Source organism: Strongylocentrotus purpuratus, unplaced genomic scaffold (assembly GCF_000002235.5).
Source record: "Strongylocentrotus purpuratus isolate Spur 01 unplaced genomic scaffold, Spur_5.0 spur5_scaffold_16, whole genome shotgun sequence".
In the NCBI taxonomy this organism is placed as follows: domain Eukaryota; kingdom Metazoa; phylum Echinodermata; class Echinoidea; order Camarodonta; family Strongylocentrotidae; genus Strongylocentrotus; species Strongylocentrotus purpuratus.
The window spans coordinates 31,459,341-31,486,877 of NW_022145601.1; the positions used below are offsets into that span (position 1 = coordinate 31,459,341).

A 27,537-nucleotide genomic window follows, 5' to 3' on the forward strand; every position below is an offset into this window, starting at 1 on the left:
TCATAGTCGACCCTCAGGAGTACAGGTTCATGCTGAGACAAAAACAATAGGATTTTGTTTGTGTGAATGTGCATTTTTGCATTGTTGGATATTCTCTCCTCAGCTCTCAAACCTAGTAAATACAAATAAAATCACGTGAACACTTGGCAGATAATGTTTTATCTCAAAGAAAAAATTGTATTAGGCACTTTAGGAATGGCACTTTCAAAAAAAAATTCTTTTAAAGACTGTCAATACTACTGGGCCAGTAGGGATTAGACCACACAGAGAGGTCACTGACAGGTGGCTATCTCATTAACTCAGCTCTCAACTAACATAAGGAAAAGAGGATCATGGGGAACCAACAGGCACCGACTGGGGAAGTTTTCTATATAGAGGGAGCAAGTAGCTACTAGTAGGACAGTGGGGCTTTAACCAAAGACTTATATGCTTCTAGTAAGTAATGGTTAAAGTTTTTTTAATTTTTTTTTATTGATCATTCATAATCACATTTTTACAAACAATCATAGGAGAAATTACAGTTACAACAAAAAGAAAAAACTAAAAAACAAAACAAAAAAAATAAAACACAGCAGCAATAATTTATACGATAGTATAAAACAATGTAAAGCTAAAGTCCTAAGTCAGCCGCGAGGGGGGGGGGGGCTCGGGGAAACGGGCTCCTGCAATTCCAGCATGAACCACCCAGTTAAAGTTCACATGGACAAAATGATAATGATTACTTTGCACATGTTTGTCTCTCTTCTCCAGGCACCACGGCCCCAACACCCTGTACCGTCGCAGAGCCCACGTATTCCATCCCCTTCGGTCAGCCCAGTGGCTGTCAATACACTCACCCATGACATGAACAAGCAAGGGGCTCCGAGCCGGCCTGCCATGGCCGCGTCACCCCAGCAGCAGGGGATTCTACCAAACCAGGCCAACCCTGGCGCACCCCCCATGATGAACATGGGTCAAGTGCGCTTCCAGCAGGGGGCTCGGCAAGCACTGCCGCGAGGATACCAGGTAAAAACAACCAAATGATCCGAGAGAGATTCAGCCCTCAAAATATATTTCTTTATTTTTATTTCTCTTTTAATGTTTACTTGTATTTAATTATTTTTTAAATTTGTAATGTATGAGCATGCAAGGATGATGCAATCAGATTTTAGGTGTATGAGTGGTTGTTTAAAAATACCCCGAAACATCTCATTACTGCTATAATTTTAAAAGCGCCAAAGAAATTCAAGCTCGATTTGACTCAAGTGTGTATGCAATGGGTATGACCAACCTGTTTTATATGCCTATTGTACACTGTGGACCAATTACAAATATGTTGTTAAGTTTCATTGTTTTACTATGTACAATGCAATTCCATGTACTTTATTTATTTTGTTGGAAATGGAAATAAACGAAATGGAATGAAATGGAACGATGAACTGATTAGAATTTAGGTGTACAAGATCAAAGGTGAAAGATCACAGGGTCATTTATAGAGTGAAAAAAAATATAGTATTACTACAAAATTATCAAAATTGAACTGATTGAGCCAGAATGACGGGTCTTGTGTAATGCAAACTTTCCTCACCCTCGAAATATGAAGGCCAGCTGATTTATTTTCTGGTGGGACAACATGTTCGCTGCCAAGACATGTGTGTCAGGCCTGATAATAACCCAATTTTCCCCCAATTTTCTTACTCTAAAGAGGGGGGAGGGGGGGGGGGATTTTGTTAGATGCCATTTTTTCCCCCCGAATCCTTTTTTTTTTTACTCAAGGGGGGGGGGGGGGGGGAGGGGTTGAGGAAAAAAGAACCCTTTTTTGTTCGTGCTCCCTGCACCCCTGGTGTGTAAGTGAATCATGATACAACACACATGGACACTGACTGATTTGTGGCTTTAAACTATGAGCACCTGTAACCCAATCCAATGTCTAACCCTGTTCAATTCCTTGCTTGCATTCCAGCAACAAATACCACAGCCTGTGTATTCGGTGCGTCACCAGAGCCAAGCTCAGATGCAGGGCATGCAGCAGCCAGGGATGCAACAGCACCCTCCGGCCACCCAGCAAGGCGCCAACACAGCGCAGATTATGCAAACCAATGCTGCCGCCGCTGTAGCGTCAGGACAGTACATGCAGCAAGGCAATCCACAGTATATTATCGGAGTGCCAGCGGTAAGTCATACCCTCGTTCATTCCTAGTTTGAATAAAAGAACGTCAATGGGCTGTCTTGTATTAATTCAGTTAAACCTAACCCTAGGTCTAAGGTCGTGTCGTTATACCCGATTTTGGACAACAGCTTCAACCAAGCGTCAAGTTTGAATTTAATGAGAATACAGGCTAACGTATTTAGTGTAAATTCTATGATATTTGGAGATAGCACATCACAACAAGGGCAATGCCCATTTCACAACTGGTGGTAGTGTATCTCTTTTGCAGCCAACATCAAATTCTATAGAACTTTGCGGGAATTCTGAATGTCAGGTATGTTCTATCTGTGAAATATAAACGTTAGCAGTGTCCTAGTATTCAAATTATGCGAGGAAACCTGTTTACTTACTAGACTTCACTGTCAGACTCTATTGAGTGACCGACTGGCATCTTTTTTTCTTTGAGTATTTGTCCACATCAATAATCGACTTCTTGTAATGGCCAAAATTAAGCTGATTTAATCTTTGCGCAGCACAAAAAAACGTAGGACCATTCAGTACAAGGGTCTTAAAATCTGACTATTTAATTAAAGGACAATCCAACCCTTTGAAATAAATCGGACCAAAAAAAGATGTACGTGAATTAAAATTTGAAATATGAGATCTCTTAAAGGTACTATGTCCCTTTTGCAGCCAACCTTAAATTATGTAGAACTTTGCAGGAATTATGAATATGTCATGTATGTCCTATCTGTTGAATTTAAACGTTAGCAGTGTCCTCATATTCAAATTATGCAAGGAAACCCGTTAACTTGCTAGACTTCACTGTCAGACACTATTGAGTGACTGACTGGATTTTTTTTTCTTCTTTGGTAATAACATACATGAAAAGAGTTGTAAAGGGTACATGAGCATTTGTCTACATCAATAACCCACTTCTTGTGATGGCCAAGATTAAACTGATTGAATCTTTGCGCAGCATAAAACGTATGACCATTCGGTACAATTGTCTGAAAATCAAGACTATTACTTTTGGGCTCTATAGCCCTAAAATCAATTTGACAACTAATAGTCGTTATTTTCCCACTTGAAGACATTTTCAAGCCCCACCTTTTTAGGGAAGTTCTAAATTAGTATTTTTTTTTAAATGCAGTTGGAATTTTAACTTTTTCATTTTTTTGGCCTGCAAATGGGACATAGTACCTTTAATGAAACTCTTAAAATCCTACATTAAAAAAAGTAATCTTGATATATGCTTTTCCATTAGCATCCGATGGCAGCAGCACACAGATCGTTTCAACAACCATATCAACAACAGGTATATCAGCCGACCCAAGCTCAATACTACAGCACATCTCCACAACAACAAGGTTAGTTTAACAAAATCTGTTTGTTGAAGTGATTAAACGGAATATGAACTTTTTAGCCCTCATGGAAGGGAAGGGGTGACATTGGGCGGTTACCATCCAGCCCACTTCTCCCATGAACATGGAAACAGTATTTTTGTAGAAACTTGATTCCTGCCATGATTCTTTACAATGACGCATCTAAGCTAAAGCAAATTTTTGTCTTTACTCTTCTAAGCTAGGTTATATTAAACGGGCTGTAGCATGGGAAATACTGGTTGACGCCATCTATGTCTTCTTTTGGACAACTGCAAGTAAACTAATGGACCTGATTGACTGGGTCAGCGTGCGCCAGCGTTCGCAAAACAAACTAAAGTTCTCCTCACGCTTAGGTTTCGCTGATGTTGCATGCACGTGAATAAGTAGGCCTACTGTGGTCGCGTTGTCCGTAGTCGTATTATACCAGATTGGCCCTCAATTAGGCCACGGGAAAGACACGTAGTTTCATCATGCTACAGCCCCACTTCAAAAAAGTGTAGAACCAAACAATGTCACACCTTATTCTTTGTTATATACTGCACTGTTGTAAACCAGAGGAGAATTTGAGAATGTTCATGTTCAATCTGTATTTAACAATTTGCAAAGATAATCTTCTGTACTTTCAAAAATATAAGATGAAACTATTTGTTACCATGATGTTTATACATGCTTTGTTTGAGAAGTGTTTCACCTTGGTGTATTTAATTGCATCTCCATTGTTTGTCTTATTTCTCAGTATGGTTGAATCCGACACAAACTGCTCCCAGGCAGCCGTTAACCACACAAGCTCCTACCCCCACCAGAGCAGAGCCTCGAGAGAGGACTAAGAAGAGCATTATACGCATACAGGACCCCTCCACAATGCAAGACGTGACAGACACGATACTGCGTGATACGTCCAGATCTAGCTCTCCTCATTCAGGTCGTTCAAGTGCAAATGTCACTCCACCAGTGGTAAGAATTGGTTTCTTTTTCGAGGGAACCCATATATTGAACAATGGTGTTAAAGGTAGTGTATCCCTTTGGCAGCCAACATCAAATTCTGTAAAACTTTGCAGGAATTATGAATATGTCACGTATATCTGTGAAATTTAAATGTAAACCCCCATGTATTTCCGACCCCACCTTGTAAGCCTTGTAAACGAGTACACTGGATTTAGTTATTTAGTTACTCAGTGTATGTCAGTGTTATGGAATAGACCATAAGCCTAATTTGTATTGATATTTGAATATATTCAATTTATATCGGTTGAATTCTACATTTTCAAGTGATTTATGAATATTTTAATCACTCTTTTTCCAGTCAACTTCAAGTGAGGATGCAAAGAGGATACAGGCCCAATTTGCATCTAAAGTTGCAATGGTCGCTAGTGATCTCCCAGAGTCTGATCTATCACAACCCCACAGAGTACCTCCACAGCCAGCACCTCAACAACCACAGACTCAGCAACAGCAGCCACCTCAACAACAGCCACCAGTACCACAACCTATGCCACAACCTATACCACAGCAACTAGCAATGCAGCCACCAGGGCAACAGGTGCAAGTCATGCCTGTTGGGCCTGGAGAGCAGCCTGTTCCTGTGGTAGCTGGCCAGGTTCCTGCCCCGGGTGCTGCACCGGTGGTGGCACAGCTTCCAAGTCGGCCAGCAGAGCCAACAGTGCCAGAAGGAGTACAGAACACGGTAGTGGCTGCGACACCTGTGGCAGAGGCTGTCCAGCCCCAGAGGCCTGTCCCGCAGACAGCGGCAGCAGTACCAGCACCTGTACCTAGCAAAGCTCCTGTGCAGATGCAGCAGGTGCCGACTGAAGCAATGCCTGTCGCAGCGGCTGTTCCACCCCCTCAGAATCCCGCCCCAGTGCCAGCAGCTGCTGCTACTCCTCCAGCAGGTCCCCCAGCCATTGTGCAAGCTGCTTCTGTCCAAGAAGCAGCAGCAGCACCATCCAAACATGAACTTGCCAGTGCAAACATTGCATCCGCTGCAGAGAAGGCATCCCCACCAGAACAACCGGATGCTCCTGCTGGTGCTGCAGTGCCCGCACCGGTACAACCGACGGCAGAATCAAACCCTAAACAAGTGGATGATAGCTCCAAACAAACAAGTGCAAATAATCCAGCAGTGCAACAGGCAATGCCAGCACCTGCAGTTCCTCAGCCAGAGAGCCAGGAGGCCACTGCTACCCCTCAAGAAAGTAAGATTTAAAAAAAATCTCATCTCATGGTGTTTATTTCATTTCTTCTGTCCATCCTTGCATCAAACAGAAAGCAGTTGTGAAAATATGAATCTCTTGACTTTTTCCTGTGATGTAATGATGATAAAGCAATGTTTATGTCAATTTGAATTTTTAGCAAACTAACAATGATGAATATTATAACCATTTTTCTTAGGGGAGAGGGAGGGGACAGTGGTGTTTAGATAGCGGTCTTTATTCTGCACGTTTCTGCCTTTACCATTGGGTTTAGTTCCTGTATTCCCTGTGTTTAATAGCTTGGAAAGTTATAACAACAATTTTGATTCTGTGTATGTCCGCTTTTGTTGTAGGTAAAGACATTAAGAAGAAGAGTCAAAAGAAGAGGTTCCAAGAACTGGACAAGAAGACAACAAAAGGTTCAGATGAATTTGATGCATACAAGACGGACGATGTCCAGGTGAGAATGGTTATAATAAGATCGACCTTTTGTTGGGTTAATGTTTCCATGTAACGTGATGTGAATAACAACAGTCTTTATTATTCTGGGACAAATTATCAAATCTGAAGCAAGGATTTCAGTTGCTTATATCAGTGATTTGTTTCTTGTCGTTCTTGTCTTGTGAAGCACAGCTTTGATACAGGCAAAGGTGTATGGGGTGGAGGGACATATCACAGTGCATTTTTAGTAGATTGGTTACCCGCAGATTTGTCACTGATTTTTGTCATTTGTCATTTTTTAAAAGTCTTTTTGAAACGGGTCCCTGTATGCTGTATGAGATTGATCGATTCCAAGCATTATGGAATGAAATTTTGAGATATTTTTCAATTTTGATAAAAGAGTAACACATTTTAAATAAAAATTTACAAATGAATGATATAATATATAAACTAATATGTGGTACTTCCACAATAGTAAATCACATTATAAAATATTGTTATTGTTACAAAATTACCAAGATTTGCCTTCTATGTGATTCCGATACAAAGTATATAAAATTCTTCTTTTTTTTTTTAAAGGAACCCACCCCAAGCCAAGAGAATCCTGGAAAAGAAGAAAATGTCAAACTCGAACCAGAAGCTCAAGTCTCGAAGGAACCCGCAAAAGAAATGGTGCAAGACGTTAGTTCATCAAAGAAACCAAAAGAAACAACAACTCAGCCACAGGAGGACAAGCGGTCCACGGAAAAGACTGATGATGCACCTCAGAGCGATGTGGCCAAGAGGAAAAGTGAGGTAGAGTCTGTGACGGTGAGCGAGAAGCAAACGGAGGTAGCAGTAGTGCCGGATACCACCCCCGCCGCCCCAGCCAAGCAGGGCACGGAGGAGAAGTCGGATCGCTTTGACGCAACGGAGGACAGGGAGAACGTGAATGAGGCAGACAATGTGGAGTCTGAGAACTCGAAAAACAAGGAAGGAAAGCCAAATCCTAAGGACAATAAGATGCAATTGAAGTATGCCTACAGGGAAGGTAATTTGGAAACCGATGTTGAGGAGATTGATTCATGGAGAGGAATTGCATGATCTTTGCAAGGACTTCTTATGAATTGTGATGGAAGTGAAAGAATAATACATATATATTTTGATGAGTGTAATCAACAAATTTTTGGAAAAATTTAATGTCAAGAACATATCGAGGGGTCACCGTCAGTGACACAAAGACGTAGCTCAAGTTTGGCCATTTTGAGAAAAAGTGGTTTATGTGGCACTGAGCACTTGTGCCTTGAGGAGTTAGTCTATGTTTCACTAGCCATTGACTTCAATGGGGTGGAGTTAAGTCTTTGTGTTTCCTGGAAAGCCCACATTTTTCTGAACATTTTGAAATTGAATACTCATTTTGGCAAAATATGGAGTTATGTCTTTGTGTCACTGAAACCTTGATATACCAAAAGAAAAATACATAAGTTAAAAGGTCTGTTGACATGACTTTGAATCCAATGTTAACGGTGTAGCATGTATCATTAGGATGTCGGCAAAGCTTGCTACAGGTCATCACAAGGAGACGACATCTTTTTCCATTTTCCTAAATCTAATCCTACGACGCTTATTTTTTTATAGAAAGAGAAAGATATTAAAGGGAACCTAAATCTTCATACTAAGTTACTTTTATTGTAAAGTTTAAGATATTTGAATATAATCAGTGAAAATTTGAACAAAATCGGGCAAGGAATAAGGAAGTTAGAGCTTTTTGAAATGCCTAGTCACTAGAGGGCGATGTTTAATTTGATGACATCTGTGGACAACTCTCCATGCCTTTTATACATCAAATTTCACTGTTCTTTAATTTTCTTCGTATTTATTTGTGTTCTTGATCCGAGTTCATAACGTGAAGTAGAATATCATTTTGCATTCTATACCTTGCTTTCAAGGGAGTAGATTATCTCAATCACAAGAAAGAAGGAAAAACATGAAATTTGATGTACAAAAGGCATGGAGAGTTGTCCACAGATGATGTCATCAAATTAAATATCAACCTCTAGTGCTAATCATTTCAAAAAGCTCTAACTTCCTTATTCCTTGCCCGATTTTGTTCAAATATTCACTGATTTTATTCAAATATCTTAATCTTTACAATAAAAGTAACTTAGTATGAAGGTTTTGGTTTCCTTTAAAACAATTTTTATAAAGATATAGTAAGTCCCATGCAGTCTTGAGGATGTGAACTGCCACCAAAAAATGCAAAGCGAAAAACAGCTTCAGCATGACATAACATGAGAAAGGACATACAGAGGAGGTATTTAATGCCAACAATGCCAATGGCCAGTTTGTACTATTCAGTGGTCATTGAAACATCATTTAACTGTGGTAGGTCTTTTAAACAATTTGCTGCCTGTAGCTGAATGGGAATTTATGTGATTATGTGCGGTGTTAATCTGTTTCCCAACAAGTCATGCAACACAAAAACAATGCAAAGTTGATTGGAAGTGTGTAGTGGTCATGTCCAGATTTCCATCAGTTCTCATGAGTAAAGAAAACTGAAAAGAATCAGCCCAAGTACTTCCAACTCTGAGATATAATTTGATTAAGTAGTTGCCACATGAAATGCACAATGCACATACTACCCAAATTTTACAAAAATAGCTTTTTATAATAATAATAATAATAATACTCAATTTTTATATAGCGCTTATTAGAATCACTAAGCGCTTCCAAACTTGGAGATTATTACCCCAGCTTTAGCTGTGCTGCCATTTCAGCGCTCTAGCATTTCAAAGAATTAATTCCTGCCTCCTCTACAAAGTAGCCGGAGGCATTATCATACTTATCATTCGGAACACTCTGTCGAGATAAAGTAGTAAGAAATATGAGATAAAAAATTAATAATTTGATTTGAGAGTGGACCAATGGGTCACAGCTACTCCAGATATTCCATCAGAAGTTCAGGGGGAAGGTTGCCATTAGGTTTTAGAAGGCTGGGGTAAGGTGTTTTGTTTTGTCGAGGGTTGAAATCAAGAATTCTGTTGGTGATGTGTATCGGCCGTGAAACAATCGTCCTCTAGGAGCATGTGGTGTACAACCAGTATTTGGTAGCATGGGCTATTCTCATATTTATTACATTGCATATTTTAGACTATGATCACACTCCGGGAGTGTTTCACAAAGATCCTAAGTCAAACTTAACTCTAAGTTGGACTTGAACATTATGGAGAGCCATTTGTAGCCTTCAAATTAAATATTTTCAAATGTAGCCTTCAAAGTATTTTAGACTTTTAATAAATTCCACTTCAAGAAATGAAATCTCTATGATAATAAAACAAAATATAAATGATTTGAATCAACATTTTATGTCTTTTAAAATACGTTTTACAAAATAGTTTCAAAGATACTATCAGCTCTCCATAATATTTAAGTCCAACTTAAAGATAAGTTCAACTTCGGATCTTTGTGAGACACCCCCCTGTAGTTATTGTTTTGTGGCCAAAGCCAATGTACAATTAACTGAACGTAGACAAAGGCAGTGAGTAAGTAGCGTTGATGTCATTTTTCAATGTCGTTTGCACCTACAGACCAGTGGAGCCCAGTCAATCCAGAGGGCAAGAAACAATACGACCGTGACTTTCTCCTGCAGTTCCAGAAGGGATGCACGGATAAACCAGATGGGCTTCCAAACATTCCTGACATTGTTCTGGACAGAGTGAGTCAGTCCATCATCCTCTGTCTGTATACATGGCAGGGGTACCTCTCAACTCTCATTTATTCCAAGCCTTAGATAAAATCATCTTAGAATTTCTTTGTAGCTTGCATGTATTGCTGTTATTGATATTGATGAATCTGATATTATAGCTCTCTCTCTCTCTCTCTTTGTACATATTATTTGTATATTGTACCAGTGACTTTGCTATGAACTGTTCAGGTAGTGTCCTATCTATGTCTCACATTTAATATATGATTCCATTATTGTACCCATCCTTTCTAACGTTTTCAACATGCTCCCACTGTCCTTGCACATAATTTCTCGTTTGGAAACTATTGAAATTTCATTATTTTTGTAACATAAATATGTTTCCAATAGACATGTGGGGGGGGGGGGGGGTATTAAGCACTTTGAGACCACCAGTGATTCCAAAATGTAGAGATGACTATGTGTTTTGTTACTATTAAAACAAATAATTATTTGAAAGTAATATTTTGCCTCTTAATTTCTCACCCAGGCCGTTGTTGTTCAGTCAATGAGTCTGAACGTAAACCAAGGTGGAAACCAGAAGAACACAGACTTTATGCCATCCTTCATGAAGTCACCGAGAGTACAGGTAAATAACAAACTTTACCATCTACCTCACATGAAGCAGTTACACCATCGTTATGAATTGTGTCTTGTACATAACTACACTGGTACATTAGAAAGAGTGGTTTCCTTAGCAAGTTTATGCCAAATTCTAGTTTCTGATTATCAGGTATCCAAAAACAAAGGCAAGATCATTATTTATTTGAATGAAAGTTGTATGAAGTAGAATGCCTTTTGAAATTCAATGCAATTTGGTGTAGAATAGGACCTGCAGCTGAGCAATTATTAAAGGATGTGGGTCATCAGTTTCCATGTGCAGAAGGCCATAATTCGCTGACACCAGACTTGATGGAAATACAATTAATGTGTTTACAAGTCTGCACACAGCAATCCCGTAGGTCCATCAAGAAATACCCTTTCGTCTCCCTCGGAGAGTCTTCGGGTGAGGGAAAAGTGAGATATGACTGTACCTTGTGGAGGAATGGATGAGGAAATACACAAGGCAATTTGGTCATAAAACTAATCCTGGTGATTGACAACGCCTGTTATAGGGTAAACAATTGAAAGGTGTCAAACTCCCCATGAGAGTCGACTACTATGCATCCTTAACATTGCACGTCTGTCTTGTGCAGCACATTTCCATGCAGCTTGTACCCATTCAAAGAGTTGTCGAATTGCACCTGGGACCCGTTTCACAAAGCCTTTTTTCAATGATAAATGACCAAAATCAGTGACAAATCTGTTGATAACCAATCAGAAGCAAGGATTTCAGTAGCTTATAACAAAAACTGTCATTTGTCACTGATGACAAGTTTTGTGAAACGCCCCCCTGTTTGACTTTGTAATGTCATTGATGCTTCATGCTCTTTCCACCCCAGGGCAAGCAACCCAACTACCAAACCAATCCGGGCAGGCGATCATCGCGAGAGCCCCTCAAGGTCATCTCCAGAGCCAGAGATACAAATGATTCCAAGCTAGCCACATCAGACAAGGCTTGGAAAGCTGGCTACAAGCGGTCACCAGAAGAGACTAAGGATGACGAAGAAGCCAAAACACAGGTGAGTCGACGGCCCATTGTTATTCAGATGATGACTGAATTCTCTCACCCCCACAGGCTTAATACTGGATCCTTGCTATTCCAGTAGACAATGTGTTATTTCTTTTTCAAGAGCATTCCAATCCTTGTTATAAATTCAAGTATATGAAAGCAGAACAAATTATATGAACAGAGGGGCGAAACTTTGAATTAAATCGGACCAATAATAAAAGAGTAATGAATGTTGAAATATGAGCTCACTAGGTCGATGCAAATCTTAAAGATAAACTTGAGTTCTGGTAATGCGATTGCATTGTGAAAGAAAAGGTGTGGAATGGATCAGAAAAGTTGTTCATATAGCATGTAAGTAATGGTGTGTAATGCAAGGTTCTGGAGTCATCAAAATCATCATAAATTTGTCAGAGTCTTGGTAAAGTAACAATCACTTACACAGAAAGATGTATATGGGACAACACACATGGTGTCGGGGCTAGTACTACCCTGATTTCCTTATCTTTCTATGCTCATTACTCAGCCAGTATACATTTTCTTCCAAAATTGTTTGGCACATGACATTTATTTGTAATCTTGAACATTCAGTGTAAGTTTTGTTAGATTCTGTGAGAATTCATTTTCTTTTTTTACCAGAACTCAAGTTTATCTTTAAATATGTAGTTTAGTCAGTGGATGGTGATGTAGTGGTGGATAACTTGTGTTTGTCATGTACCAAAATATCATTAAATTCTGTTTTTATCTCGAGAGTGTATTCACCCTTAATCGGGGCGCTACGTAAAATATAGTATGGATAGGAAATTATAGGTCGTCTAACGAGAATAGATCCTCCAGACTCAAAATGTTTTGAAGACTTCACTTTTTTGTCATTTTGTGCGTTGGAACAAATAGGAAAGTTGTCTGAAACTCCAATGTGTCGTATAGCTGTTTTATAACTCATGCTTCAATCAGGGTGCAAAAACAAGAAGAGGAATACAAAAAATAATGATTCATATATTATATTTACCGTATTTGCCGGCGATAAGGCCGCAGCGCCGCATAGGCCGCACCCCCAACTTTGACATTTCGTAGAGGGGAAAAAAGGAAAGGGAAATAAAAACGGACCAAACAAAATGATTGTAATTTTCTTATAGAACACTATTATTCCTACAAACTAATACCAAAATTATCAATCATTTTATAAACGTACAGGAAGTTTACCTAAAAAAAATTGTAATTTAGCAAATCTTCATCGATTTTTAGGCAGATTAGCACATTCATTGGACACTAGAGGGTGCTTTGCATGCATACAGAAACCTGATGATTGTAATTTTCTTATAGAACACTACTTTTCCTACAAACTAATACCAAAATTATCAATCATTTTATAAACTTACAGGAAGTTTACCTAAAAAATTATCGTAATTTAGCAGATCTTCATCAATTTTTAAGCTAGTACTGTTTCGCACTCAGATTTGGTATCCTACAATACCCCTACCATCAATTCAATTTTTTTTTTTTTCAATTTGATTTTATTCAAGTCCATTAAAAAAAAATACATTGAAAAACATTGTACATTGACAACATATTTACATGTAGGATACACAGTATACATTGAAATTTAAACACACAATTAAAAAGAGAAGTAAAGACAAAAGTAAGAAATCAAGGAAATAGATAATGAACATGAAATGGAAATTACCATCATAAAATTGTTTGTAAGTTGTGTGGAGTTATTCTAGAATTGTCCTGTACCATTGTCTAGTCATCCTAGTCCCATATGTTCAAATGGACGTGCTGTTTTGACCGCTGAATTTTGTTGTTGTAGCGTAAAGGCCGCACCCCGACTTTTTGATATTTTTTCTTCCAAAAACACTGCGGCCTTATCGCCGGCAAATACGGTACAGAATATTAGGAAATGTCTGCTGAATATTTAAGGTTAATTCACATTTAAAAACTTAAAATAAAAATTGTAGGCACATAGATGTTTGTGTTTGTTGATTTGATTATTTCAAATGATGTAAAAATGGTTCTGCTTTTCTGAACTTTTTACCCATCTTCTACGCCCCAAATCCAGGAGCTGTTCCGCAACTTCACAAGTATTCTTAATAAGCTGACTCCTCAGATGTTTAACAAACTGACGGACAAAGCACTGCAACTTCCCATTGACACTGAGGACAGGCTGACAGGAGTCATTAATCTAGTTTTTGAAAAGGTAGGTATTCAACATTATAATAATATGTCCGTTTATATAACGCAGCTACTATGTTGCTAATATATCACTAACCCATCCAAGTTCAATAAGAATTTTACACATTATTCTTCATTGTCATAGTTTAGTGTTCTTTAAGATTTAATTCATGCCATTTGGAACTTAAATAATAATTTCACATTCTGTTTCCATTTTTCACTGGTCTGTTTCGCGAACGCTAGTGCGCACCTACCGGTAATCAAGTCCATTCATTAACGTGCAGTTGTCCAAAAGAAGTCGCAGATGGCGTTAACCAGTATTTGCCATGCTACACCCTCTTTAACAGATATGAATTTTATTTCTTTTTCTTTCCATAGGCAATTGGTGAGCCCAGCTTCAGCACAGCCTATGCCCACATGTGCCAGAAATTAGGTCAACTCAAGGTGCAATCGGTAACCACCCCGGGCACGATGGTGCAGTTCCGTCCGATCCTTCTCCACAGCTGCCAGCAGGAGTTTGAGAAGGAGAAACAGTCGGAGATTGAGGAGGCCACGAGGAGAAAAGAAATCTCTCAGCTCCCTGTAAGTTTTGTATCCTGCTTCGTACTATTTTGCTCAATGATCAATCAGATTTCACTATTTCAGTGATCATTGTCCATTTCGTTGGTAACAAGTTTCTGTTGTGTTTTGTGTTTCCCCAAGGGCCGACTCAGGACCAATCAGGTATAATACCACTATTGATGATGCGACCGAAGCATTCTCGTGCGTGCAACATTACGCGAAAGAAGCGTGAGGAGAACTTTGGTCTGTTTCTCGAACGCTGACAACCGTTAATCAAGTCCGTTCCTTTACGTGCAGTTGTCCAAAAGAAAACGTAGATGGCGTTACCCAGTATTTGCCAGGCTACATTTCCTTTAAATTGATGATTCAGCCATTTGACATCCAATACTGTTTATGATAGTATCTCCTGTCAACCTCTCTCTCTCTTGGACTTGTCTTTTCCTTTTTACAGGCCAATGAGAGAGAACTCCAGTTGGAACTCCTTCAAGAGAAGCTCTCCAAGGCCAAGAGGAGAACGATGGGTAACATTCGGTTCATCGGTGAGCTCTACAAGCTCAACATCCTGACAGAGAACATAATGCACAGCTGTGTCATGAAGCTACTCAAGGCTAGAGACGATGACTCCCTGGAATGTCTCTGTAATCTCATGGCAACCATCGGCAAGAATGTGGACCATGAAAAGGCCAAGGTAAGTGATGGAATCAGAATGCAAAAGAGAATATAGGGACATTGACTATACAGTCAAACCTGCTTTAGTGACCAACTGTCTACAAAGACAACATTTTTTGTTTCCCTTCAAAATGTTATCTTATTGACATGTACTAAGGGAACCTGTCTTCAAAGACCACTTTTTGTGTTTCCCTTGGGTGGTCGCTATAGACAGATTTGACTGTATAAGGGAGGGGGTGTCAACTTCATTTTTTATTCATCAAAGGCTCTTAGTAGTGGGTTTTTGTTTTTTAAGACGGACAGGTCTTATGTAATGCACTGTGCTCTAGCCTACCGCCATAAGGAATTCTCATCAGTCATCATGACATCAAATTTCTCTCCTGCTTGAGATATGAAGGCCAGATTTTCTGGTAGGACCAGGGGTTGGCTGCTTGAGAGACCTGACCACACACTTGCACATTAATTGATAATTCAACCAAATCTGGTGTCAGTGAATTATAATGCAATACACATGGACACTGACTACTATATGGCTTTAAATATTTAAATATATTGCTCCGTTCTGTCTTGATAAGTCCAGGCCTGATAAAAACCCGATTTAAATCGGTTTCCTGATTTTATTTTATTTTATTTTCCCGATTTTTCCCCAATTTTTTTTTTCTCCCCTATTTTTCCCCAAATTTTCCCAATTTTCTTACTCAAAAGGGGGGAATGTTGTTAGATGCCATTTTTCCCCGCGAATCCTCTTTTTTTTTTTACTCAAGGGGGGGCGGGTTGAGGGGAAAACAAAAAACCTTTTTTTTTTTTAGTGCTTACTATTACCCCTGTAAGTCTCACCATCGCCACTTAAATAGTGAATCTAATTACATTACAAAGAATAAGAATACAACACTGTAAATAAATTTGAAGATCGGAACAAGAATTTGTTTGTTTTTTCCCTCAAACTAAACCTTATGCTCGCAATGCACTCATCAATATTGATATTTAAAGTATGCTAGTTGCTCATCAATGCCTGTCTGTCATTTTTCCCCTCTACCTTTCAGAATCGGATTGACCAGTACTTCAGCAAGATTGACAAGATTATTGCTTCTCAGACCAACCAGCCTAGGATACGATTTCTAATGTGTGATCTTGTGGATCTCAGGAGGGTGAGTAATATATTATTCCGCTTTTATATAGCGCTGAATACAATGTCATTGGATTCAGTGTTTGCCCGCACACAATCTCCACTCCCTGGGGAACATTTCAGCCAGGTGTTGCATGGTGCTCAAAAACTGTTTGACCAACAATGACGGTCACATCCTACCAGGTGCCCATTTAACACCTGGGTGAAGAGTAGCAAGTGCGGGGTAATATCTTGCACCATCAACTCTAATCATGTCTGCCATGCTGTTACAACAATTTACCCGAGTGGAAGCAATGAAACAAATACCTAAGCTAGGAAGAATGATAGGAATGAGAAAGTTGTGATCACTGATGATTATGGAGGGGATCTCCTTAAAATGATTTTTACCCGAATGTTTGATATCATTCGCGTTGGTAAAACAACATATGTTGATATTCTTATGTAATAATAATGATAATGGGTTCTTGTATGGCACTCGTGTCTGTCCCAATTATTACCCTGGCTTTAGCACGGCTGCCATACGGCGCTCTAGCATTTCAAGGAATTTGTAAGCATTCAATTCAAAACATACATGGGAGTGGAGAGCAATATGGCTCTGGAAGTTGTCTTAATTTATGAATTAAGAATTCTTTGTTACCTTCAAAAGGTTTGGTTAAACACAATGAAACAGATATCACCACAAGGAAATATCCTTTGAACAGATTATATCTTGCACTATTTGTAACAAGACAGTTGGCTACCAAGTGTAGTAAAGCCTGTCTGTACTAGTTTGGCCAGGAGGGATAAGACCACCCAGCGTGGTCAATGACAGATGGCTATCTCATCAACTCAGCTCTCAATTAACATACGAAAAAGAGCATCATGGGAGACCAACGGGCACCGCAAGGCATTGTTTTCTATATAGAGGGAGCAAGTAGATAAAAGCAGTGCAGTGGGGCTTTAAGCAGTTATTCCAAATAAAATGTGATTTCAATATTTTATACAGAACAACTGGGTCCCCAGGAGACAGGAGAGCAAACCAACGACTATCGATGCCATCCACAGAGAATGGCATGTCGACGAGGCCAAGAAAGCGCAAGAGTCTAAGAACTACAACGGTCCTAACAGGAGTAGGGAGCAGGCTCCACCTCCACGTACAGTCACACCTCAGGCTGATGATGGCTGGAATACAGTAGGAACGACCACCAAGACGAGAACAGCCTACGATCCTAACAAGCTCAAACTTACGAGGGTGAGTAGTTGTTATTGGAAGGAATATCCAGAGATGCCAACCAGTACGATAACATCGTATTTAGTATGATAATAAGAGTGAAATACAATCTTAAAATCTTAAAATACCATTTTCATCTTTTTTTCTTCCAAAAACAAAACAAAACAAAAAACATGAAATCACATAGAAACATGTACAAGTAAACCCCCGCAACCCCCCAAAAAACTGTGCTTTACAATTTTCTCATTAAATTTTAATGAAAGAGTAAACATTTTTTTTCTAAAATTTTACTGGCCGACGGGCCAGTGGTATTGTCAAGTTTTCGTGAAAATCTGATTTTTTAGGATACTCAGTTTTTTTTTTTTTTTTGTGTCAAGAGGTTGGCATCTCTGAATATCCATGGTTTATCAGTAGAGAATCAGTTCTTGAGTCCGTGTCAGATTGTATCAAACTCTTACAGGATGATCAAGATTTCTCTCCAATAGACACACTTTAAAAAATTGTTTTGTTCTCTTGTGCTACACATTCTGTGATTGATGGTTTGTTTTACCTGACTGCTATGAAAGCATGTGTATGCTTGTAAGTAAGCAACCAGAGAACTGATGGCTTGAAGTCATCTCCGAGGGTTGTCTATTGTCTCAACATAGGTGTATAAAAAGTGAAGGAAAAAAAATGAAGTCTGCTGCTTAATCAATGGAATACTGAGGCAGAAAAGACCCTCAACTGCAGTTTGGACAATGCTTGTTATACTAAATAAAATTGTATCCGACAATTCAGTTTTACATTTACAATCAGAATGACCATGCATTTCGTGCCCTCTATATAGCTAACAATGCATAAGCGGTAACCGTGTGTCCCCCATGATCCCTTATTTCTTGAGATAACCACCTGTCAGTGACCTTGCAGGGAGGTCTAATCCCTCCTGGCCAAACTAGTGTAGATGATCTGTAGAGTCTTTTAAGGCAAGTTTGAAGTATTTTTTGTTTCATAGTTATTTATAGGGCAGTGTTTGATTATCTGTAATGTTATTATTAGAATTATGTATTATTATTGCTGTATGTTTATTTTACGTTGTACCTTACATGTATGTCAAGCACTTAGAAATATTGTATTAAGCGCTTTATAAATGTAATTTATTATTATTATTAATGAAAGTAAATCAGATGAATAGATAGTTCTTTGAAGCTATGCCAATACTTTGAAGTAGAGGTACTAACATTTGTTCCTTTCCATCTCGCCGTGATGTCCTTGTTTGTCGTAGATGACTACAGCTGATGACAACATTCAGTTGGGTCCAGGTGGGCGTGGCTTCAGCTCGTGGGGAAGAGGTAGCATTGGTACCAGCACCAAGAACAAGTCATCGTCAGACTCGGCTTCATCGTCGCAAGAAGACTCCGCACCGACCCAAGCCAATAGGTTCTCTATGTTGAGTGAAGATGCCAAGAGGCCAGTCAGGTAATAACATCAATCCAAATAGACATGGTGCTGATATTGTTGAACTTGACAGTAAATGTGGTGTTTGAAAAGTTATTCATGACTAGAAGAACAATCAACCAACCATGTTGAGTTTAGCAATTTTCCTTTATCAAATTCGAATTGAATTTTAAGTTGCATCTCCCTGATCGCATCCTATTAGATACCCATTTAACACCTAAGTGGAGTGGAGTAAAGTAGATACAATGCCTTACTCAAGGACATAGTTATCATACCGGGGATCAAACTCACAGGCCCGAATTCACAAAGGAGGTTTGTTGACAAACCTATGTTTATGTGCGTTATATGACGCGTTTTGACGCATTTTTACAGAAACTTCCTTTGTGAATTCGGGCCACAACCTTTGCATTTGCTATCTAGTGATTAGACCACTTGACTATGACACTTCAACTTATCTGTACTGGCTCTACTTACCTCTACGCACTAACTTTAATACCAATGATGATCTCTTGTCTCTTTGATTACAGTCGAGACAGTAGAGGAAGTGGTGGTTTTGGTTCCCGAGACTCGAGAGACGGTAAGAGGCCATCGAGAGAGAGGGACAGAGAGAGGGAGAAGGAAGCAGCCATTGCAGAGGTTCAAAGAATCAGCAGGCCTGCAAGAACAGAGCAGCCAAGAGGTCAGTACACATCTCTAACATGAACTTGATAGATACAGTCAAACAACAACCACCCAAGGGAGACACAAAATGTGCTTGTTGTAGACAGGTGGTCACTTAAGCAGGTTTGACTGTACATAGATAGTCTAATTTTTTTTGAGTTTGATTGATTGAGTTTATTGATTTCACATTTCACATATATTTCACAAATAATACAGATTACAAAATATACATAAAAGACATATTGTTACATAATTTTTAAAAAATGATTATATTAATTGACAAGGTAATCATCACATTTGTTCAACAACCCAGACAAAAGTACAAACTGTGAAATGTGCAGGAACCTATTGAAAAGCAGAGCTTGTAAAGAATAGGTTTATGGGAGACTTGATAAATAACAGGGATAGAAAATGTTTACTGTAGAGAGAGGTACACAATTAAAATTATGACGGCAGTAATTTGACAAATAATTGTTTGCGAGTTCAATACAATACAATACAGAAGAAAAAAAAAGAAAAAAAATACATTAAAACAAAGAGGAGTAACGAGCCAATAAATAGCAGGGTATGCACCTAATTCTACCACACATAACGAAATCATTACTTGACGATGCCCTACAAGGGCAGCATTTTGTAAAATAATTTCTTCTTGCATGGAGGATCATTATTTCTTATGCTTTTTTGTATTTCCTTGAACTCCAAGCAGAACTTAATTCTTTCTTCTAGATAGAATAGATAGATAGAAAGATCAATTGGTGAAGCAGCTCCATCACTTCGGCAGTGATTATTCTTAAATGCACAAGTGGGACGTATCCATGGTGTAAAAGATCTGTGGATATTTTGGGGTCATGGATTCCAAAGCTATTTACAAACTGGCTTATTGTGCTGGACCATGTGTCATAGAGTCAACCTGATACTTGAGATGCTAGTATATCCTGGTATAGTGTCTAATCTACCTTTCTCATTGTATTGATTGTAGGATCCAAAGAGATTGCTCCCAGACCGGAGAAGAAGAAAGAACCCACCATGACCGATGACAAGGTCAAGCAAACCTCAAAGGCTACCGTAGACGAGTTCCTCAACCTCAGAGATTTTACTGTAAGTATAATAATAATGCTGGGACAATACGCTATAAACATATCTTGATTTAAAGAGAAGGTTGACTTCTGGGAAGAGGTGAAAACAAATTGTGAGCGTTATCATTGTATTATGCAAGTGTGGAAGAACATCAGATAAAGAATGTTCCCTGAAAACCATGGCTCTTCAAATGCCTTAATATTCTAAATATGACCTGTAACATCATACAAGTCGGAACAGATTTTTATGCCACATGTTTGTGTAGTCCCATATACATCTTTCTGTGTACAATTGCTTGTATCTTTACCAAGACTAGGCCAAATTTCTGATCATTTTGATGATTCCAGAACCTTGCAGTACACACCAATACTTATATGCTAGATGATCAATCTTTTCTGATCGATTCCACGTTTCTTTCACAATGCAATCGCATGACCAAAACTCAACTTTATCTTTCAATATCTTGATTTAAAAAAAATCTAAACGATGAAGCAGTAAATGTGTTGAAAGAAATGATCAGATGTGCTCCTCATTACATGTGGACTTGAAGCTCTCACAGGGCAAGCAAAAGCAAGTGAGAGTCAATGGCCTTATCAAGTCAAGATGTGTGATTGATTGATTGAAATCTATTTATTCTTGAGTCTCATATCGGTTATGATCCATTATTATCTATATAAGGCTTCCAAGTGGTACAATAATATACAAATAACGCACGGCCCAGAGTGCAATAGCGGTGAATGCAGTACGCGCGAGGTTTCTTTAGATTGGTGCCGCTCTGTGCAACGAGCCGCTTGCGGCGAGTTGACAGTGCGAACCATCTGAAGAAACCGAGCGAACACTGCATTTACGTTTCGCACAACAGGGTCAAGTGCGTTATTTGTTTTATAAAATAGCGACACAAACAGCAACAAACAAAAGTTTAGATCTTAAGTATACGAGAGTTCGATCTAGATCTAGAGTTATGTTGGTTCTACTAGATCTAGACTCTAGTAGTAGAACTAGATTCTACTAGACTAAAATGAGGGTCTAAAAAAACCTTGCACTTTTTTTGCAGGCTTACCGAAAAGTCCACGGGATTCATTGTTTGATTAAAAACAAAATGCATAGGGTGTCTAGAGACGAGTCTACATCAGACAGCTGAAATTCTTGGCTTCATTATAAAATCCAAAAGTCAAAACGGGTCTAAATCCAAGGCAAAAGTAAAATAAAAATTTGCTTTCTAATAAATACCCCGCTCTAGCTAGAGCTAAGCTAGCTACGCGTACGCTGCGCTGGGGATCATGGTGGAGCGTACAATATTAGCTACGCGTAGCCTATAGCCTACAATGCACTCGAGGGAGCGTACTAGTACTACGCGTACGCGCGCGCACTGGATCTCCATGGTCACGTACGCACCGTGCAATATAACTTTTTACTGCGCTTTTTCTGCACTCATTTCTGCAAAATCGTGCTTGCATCAAATTTTTTTCAATGTCATGTGACGCGTATTGACCAATCACGATGCTTAAAATACTAGAGCCATTTTATAATATACAAATAATGAATGGTTATGAGTTCAATAGTGCGAATATGTTCATGAGTTGAAAGATTAACATTCTATTCAACGAGGCGTCAGCCGAGTTGAATAGAATTAACGTTAATCTTTCAACGAATGAAAATATTTGCACTATTAAACGAATGAAAAACATTCATTATTTGTTTTATACAACATCGAAGAAGACCTAATAGAACGTTAATCAACAAATTATGCTTTACTCCTTATAAAGATAAATTACAGTTCGAGTCAAGCCTTCTCAATTACATGCAGATTGCCTTCGCGTCAGATACACGCAGGGATACGCGCGCGCACATGCAGCAGAGAGGTACGCAGTCTGCATATAACCAAAAATGCACGACCGTGCAATATACCATCTATTGAATATCATGTGACCAACAATCGTCCAATCAAATGACAAGGATCCACGTAGGTGTTGTATAAATCAGTGTATTCAATATCTTTAGCGCAGTACCCAGATGACTGACCAATATTGTTATCGTAATTCGCAGTCATCCGGGAACTTCAACTATCGATATCATATCAATATCACACAAAAAAAGGCCTCTTTGTTTGAATTCAGAGAAGCCGATTATTGTTCTTCATCTGACAATCTAACAGAGGCAGATTAAAAATCTCTTCATTAGACTGAATAGGGATTCTCAGTTTTCTATTCAGGTCGAAGTTTTGATACATGAGCTAGTTTCTCCCCCACATGACAGAGTCTACTATTATATGGCTTTGTTTTCGTGTGATACAAGAATATATTGTTCTTGCTAAGACAATATGAGACTCATATTTGACTCGTCCAATATTGTCACAGCTCGAGCAATATATTTTTGTATCACACTCAAGGCAATCCAATATTATAGAAGTATTACAAAATGTAGGCTAACTTAACAAACATTTTTAAGTTTTGTAATGCTTTCCCCCAATCGCCCATGACAAAATAGTGCATTCAGATTCAGATTTTATTGTCCATGTTAAACAACACAGAAATTTGGCCTCCACTGGCAGGAGATCACAATGAATAACATAATAAAACATAAATGTGCATAAAATAAATATATCACCTACCATGTATTCGTGCAACCGCTGTTTGAGCCACGTCCATCTTTCTTTGCCTTACAGGAAGCCACAAGGTGTGTGTCCGAGTTGCCAAGCAAACAGAGACATCTCTTTGTGCAAGCTACAGTAGACCATGTCATAGAGAAGAAGCAAGACATGAGGGAAGCCGTCGGTGTTCTCTTCCACTCACTATTAAACAGTAACATCCTTACAAAAGAGCAATATTTAACAGGGTTAGTATTCTCATCTATATTCAACCATTGATCCATTAAAAAATTCTTCTGTGTAACAGTCCGTGTTTATTTTTAAGAATACAGCTTTTGTCAGTAAAATACAACTTTTGGGATTAAAGAATACAGTTTTTGAACTCCTTAGGTTGGCAGGTCTGGTCTAAGACTGCACAAGCAGCATGACACAGATCTCTTTTACACATTTTACTTTCAATATCCCAGTCTACAAAATATTGGTTAAATAGTGTTAATTTTATACATTTCGGTCATAAACAGGGGCATAAACATTGTATAATTAAGTGGTCTGTCACTTACAGATGTTCATGCGTGGGTATATAGTCGTTTGCGAAGTGGGCAACTTGGCGATCACTACATAACACTGAGCCAACGGGAAATACGTTCCTGTACGTACGTCCATGTGTTACCCTCTATATACCTACGCATGAGCATCTTTAATGTTCACCTAGACTAGTAAATGGCATTAAAAACCCATTATCCTCGATTGTTCCTCATGCGCTCTTATCGTTCAATTCCATCCAGAATCAAGGATGTGATAGAGTTTGCAGATGACATGGCAATAGACATCCCCAAGATCTATGAGTACCTTGGTGAACTGATGGGTGCTATGGTGTTAGGGGCTGAGTACCTACAGCTTCAAGCCACTGCAGTCAAGCCTCTACGAGAGCAGGAGAAGGATGGAGTGCTTCTAGCAGAGGTCCTCAAGACTGCTTCAAGGAAAATTGTAAGTGTTGACGATTCAGGAAGGTTTAGGCTGGGTCTTTGTGGTCAAGATCTTGAATGGAGGGGGAGGGGGGAGGGGGTGGGGGGTTGCTTGAGAAGAATGTTAGTGTTGATGATTCAGGAAGGTTTAGGCTGGGTCTTTATAGTCAAGATCTTAAGGGGGGTTGGAGGGAGGGGGGCGGTTGGAGGGGGTGGGGGCGGTGTTGCTTGAGAAGAATGTTAGTGTTGATGATTCTGGAAGGTTTGGGCTGGGTCTTTATGGTCAAGATCTTAAGGGGGTTTGGAGGGAGGGGGGCGGTTGGAGGGGGGTGGGGGGCGGTGTTGTTTGAGAAGAATGTTAGTGTTGATGATTCAGGAAGGTTTAGGCTGGGTCTGTATGGTCAAGATCTTGAAGGGGGGGGTCGAGATAAATGTTGAGTGAATGATGGCGATGGTTTTGATTGATGACCAGGACAGCTTGAAAAAGAATAGTAAGAATTGGAAGTAGATGATGATGGTTGCAATAATAAAGACAACTATTTCTCATAAATGGTTATTATGGTGGGCAATAAGTTAGAGGCAATGATGATGAAAATGATCTTGATTTTAGTTCACATCTTTGTTCAAAATGTTCAGCATTTGTTCCATGCAGAACAGCAGAGTCATTTGTATCTATCAAATGATCCTGGATGAGAGGGTGCTTGATTTGAAAGGGTGAAATATGCTGAGAATTCTTCAAAGTTGCATTGCTGTCGTTCCCCTAGATTGTCTCCCATTTCCTGTCTCTTCAACATTTAACATACAATTATGAGTCATGTATTGTATGTTTTATATACAGGGTGCTAGTAAGGTGTGTCATATATGGCAACAAGCCAGTCTGAAGTGGGAAGACTTCCTATCTGAAGGTGAAAATGTTCAGGAATTTGTGCAAAAGAAGGTAAGTGACTATTCATTCTTTCATGTTACTTATTACTGAAAAATCTGTTTATAAACATTTCAAAAGCTGATATATTTTTTAAAGCAAATTCTTAATAACTATAATAAAGCAATACTGCAAATAAAGGAGGCATTCTATGAGATGTTGTTTAACCTCTACTATTGGACCACGGAAGTCTACTTTCAATGTTGTCCTATGTGTAGATATCCATGTTGACAATTTTCAGGTCATGTGGTTTTCCCCGGTTTTCAATCTTTAGTCTACATTTGGCTAGCCTCAATGTTAGCAAAACGATTCAAATTCATTTTTAGTATTATTTTTTTGAAATATAGCTTAAATTTGAGTTCTAAAAGATTGGTTTTAAAGAGAAGGTTGAGTTCTGGGAAGAGGTGAAAAATAATTTGTGAGCGTTATCATTGTATTATGCAAGTGTGGAAGAACATCAGATAAAAAATGTTCCCTGATTAGCATGGCTCTTCAAATTCCTTAACATTTTAAATATGGCATGTAACATCATAAAAATCGGGACATATTTTTATGCCACATGTTTGTGTCGTCCCATATACATCTCTCTGTGTACAGTGTTTGTTACTTTACAAAGACTGGGTCAAATTTCTTACTATTTTGATGATTCCAGAACCTTGCAGTACACACCAATACTTATATGCTAGATGATCAACCTTTTCTGATCGATTCCACAACGTTTCTTTCACAATGCAATCGCATGACCAGAACTTTAATCTTTAATCTTTCATCTTCATTTTATTATAGGGTGTAGACTTCACATTAGAAGGTGCAAGTGCCACTGATAATGGCCTTAACAGTGTAAGCCCACAGGGTGACTGGCTACAAGTCTTCAACACAGGGCTCACTAATCTACTTAGCGGTAAAGAGAGACCAGACAACAACAAGATCTTTGACTGGATCGAGGTGAGTTAACCCACCATCTTTCATCACCTCAAATAGTACCCGCTCTAAGAGGAGCAGGCCAAAGCACCCAAATGAATAATGATCACTATTTTATAAGGAATGTATGCAAGTTGCAAAGAGAATCCAGGGGGGTGTTTCATAAAGCTGTGCGTAAAGTTACGAATCACTTCAAAAAGGATTTGAATATGAAGGGCCAAATGGGATGCCTAAAGTTTTTCCTGACATTTTAACGAAATGTGACTGTATTTCCCATAATCTCAAATTAAATTGTAGCCAAAAATACACTTTGCATTTGAATGTTTGTCAATAATGATAAGGTTAATCTACATCTGCATATTTCAACTTTAGCTTATGCAATTAAGATTTGAGAATCTCATTTAGCTCTTCATATTCAAGTCATTCGTAAAGTCATGCGTAACTTTACTCACAGCTTTATGAAACACCCCCAGTATTGAGAGAACATCTGTATTTAGGCAAATCCAAGCTACTTTGTCAAAATCTGATGAGTGTCAAGCTGATAGCCATAATAGAGCTTGAATCTAACACAATATCAAATGAAATGATATTTTGATGTCAATTTATGTTCCCAGTTTCATAATACAATTTAATAATAATACTTGGTAACATATTGGACAAACCTTGGACTCTCCACTGTGTGACATGGATTTTAAGAGTCTTGTTTCTTTTTTTGTATTTGTGTATGTCATTGTTGAAGGTCGCTATAAAGTAATCTTTCCAGGCACTGATGTCCTGTGGCAAGGCATTAATCTGCTTTTACCACTCCATACCCAGGAAAGAAATGGATACCTGGTAGGATGTAATAGCCTTTGTGTTAGTGATTGCCATTATGCCCGCGCTGTGACCATATAGTCGGGATACTCCCCATGGAGTGGAGATAGTGTACCTTGTACTTGAATGAATCCGATGACTGGGGTAATATCTGCAAAGCGCTTAGAGATGGCATTTTGTATTAGGTGCTTTATAAATCCAGATGATTCTTGTAATTCTTGTTCTTTTTCTCACTTTCAGCATAATGTGACAGACACACAGAAGCAGAACTCTGAATTCATTCGTGCCTTAGTTACTATAATCTGCAAGAACGCAGCAGAAGGTAAGCAACCTTTCTTTGTACCAATTCAATTTCAATGTCAATTTACAAAACATTACAAAACAATTAAACATTTACAACAAATGTAGAAATACATATTGGAAACAGAGGGGCTCACTAAAAAGCAATGCTTGTACAAGTGTGAACGCCTCAAATGATACTGAGGAATAATGAGTAATTAGATTTACAAGTCCGTAACTACAAAAGGAACTACAAAATAGAAAAAAATGGGGATGCGGACAGAGACGAGAATGGGACAAGACAGTTCTTTACATGACAAAGATAGAAGAACCCGGTCATAATAGTAGACAAAGCCAAAAAAGAAGTGAGAGATTGGGGATACAGAAAATAATACAAAATGATGAGCTGCATGTGGAGTTGAGAAGAAGATGAGGAAAGAGAAATGCGCATTAGAAAGGAGATAAGCATGAGAAGGCACAACATAGTATATCAAATTACATTTTGAGTCAGTACTGTACTAGACAGAGGTCCTCAACACATGGGCCCTCATATTTGTAAATGTTGATATGAGTTTGTTACACACACACAGACCACCCAAATGTAGACTGGATCCCAGGTATTCAGATAGTTTGGAACCCTGTTGTACACTCACCACTTATCTGATTTT

General features: G+C 38.8%; 1 protein-coding gene across 2 annotated transcripts in view; it reads left to right on the forward strand.

Annotated features, from left to right (window-relative positions):
• LOC588274 (eukaryotic translation initiation factor 4 gamma 3) overlaps nt 1–27,537 on the forward strand; it is a 44,719-nt gene that overhangs the window by 11,876 nt on the left and 5,306 nt on the right. The window contains exons 4-26 of one of the 2 annotated variants that reach the window (XM_030987274.1): nt 751–1,005; nt 1,943–2,152; nt 3,396–3,498; nt 4,250–4,467; nt 4,817–5,705; nt 6,056–6,162; nt 6,723–7,173; nt 9,710–9,837; nt 10,355–10,453; nt 11,307–11,486; nt 13,533–13,670; nt 14,024–14,227; nt 14,658–14,894; nt 15,919–16,023; nt 16,987–17,232; nt 18,473–18,666; nt 19,173–19,324; nt 20,285–20,403; nt 23,048–23,217; nt 23,755–23,956; nt 24,773–24,871; nt 25,643–25,801; nt 26,831–26,912. In XM_030987274.1, coding sequence (XP_030843134.1) covers nt 751–1,005; nt 1,943–2,152; nt 3,396–3,498; nt 4,250–4,467; nt 4,817–5,705; nt 6,056–6,162; nt 6,723–7,173; nt 9,710–9,837; nt 10,355–10,453; nt 11,307–11,486; nt 13,533–13,670; nt 14,024–14,227; nt 14,658–14,894; nt 15,919–16,023; nt 16,987–17,232; nt 18,473–18,666; nt 19,173–19,324; nt 20,285–20,403; nt 23,048–23,217; nt 23,755–23,956; nt 24,773–24,871; nt 25,643–25,801; nt 26,831–26,912 — 4,747 coding nt within the window. The remainder of the gene's footprint in view (nt 1–750; nt 1,006–1,942; nt 2,153–3,395; nt 3,499–4,249; nt 4,468–4,816; nt 5,706–6,055; nt 6,163–6,722; nt 7,174–9,709; nt 9,838–10,354; nt 10,454–11,306; nt 11,487–13,532; nt 13,671–14,023; nt 14,228–14,657; nt 14,895–15,918; nt 16,024–16,986; nt 17,233–18,472; nt 18,667–19,172; nt 19,325–20,284; nt 20,404–23,047; nt 23,218–23,754; nt 23,957–24,772; nt 24,872–25,642; nt 25,802–26,830; nt 26,913–27,537) is intronic. The other variant, XM_030987275.1, reaches the window with a different exon arrangement.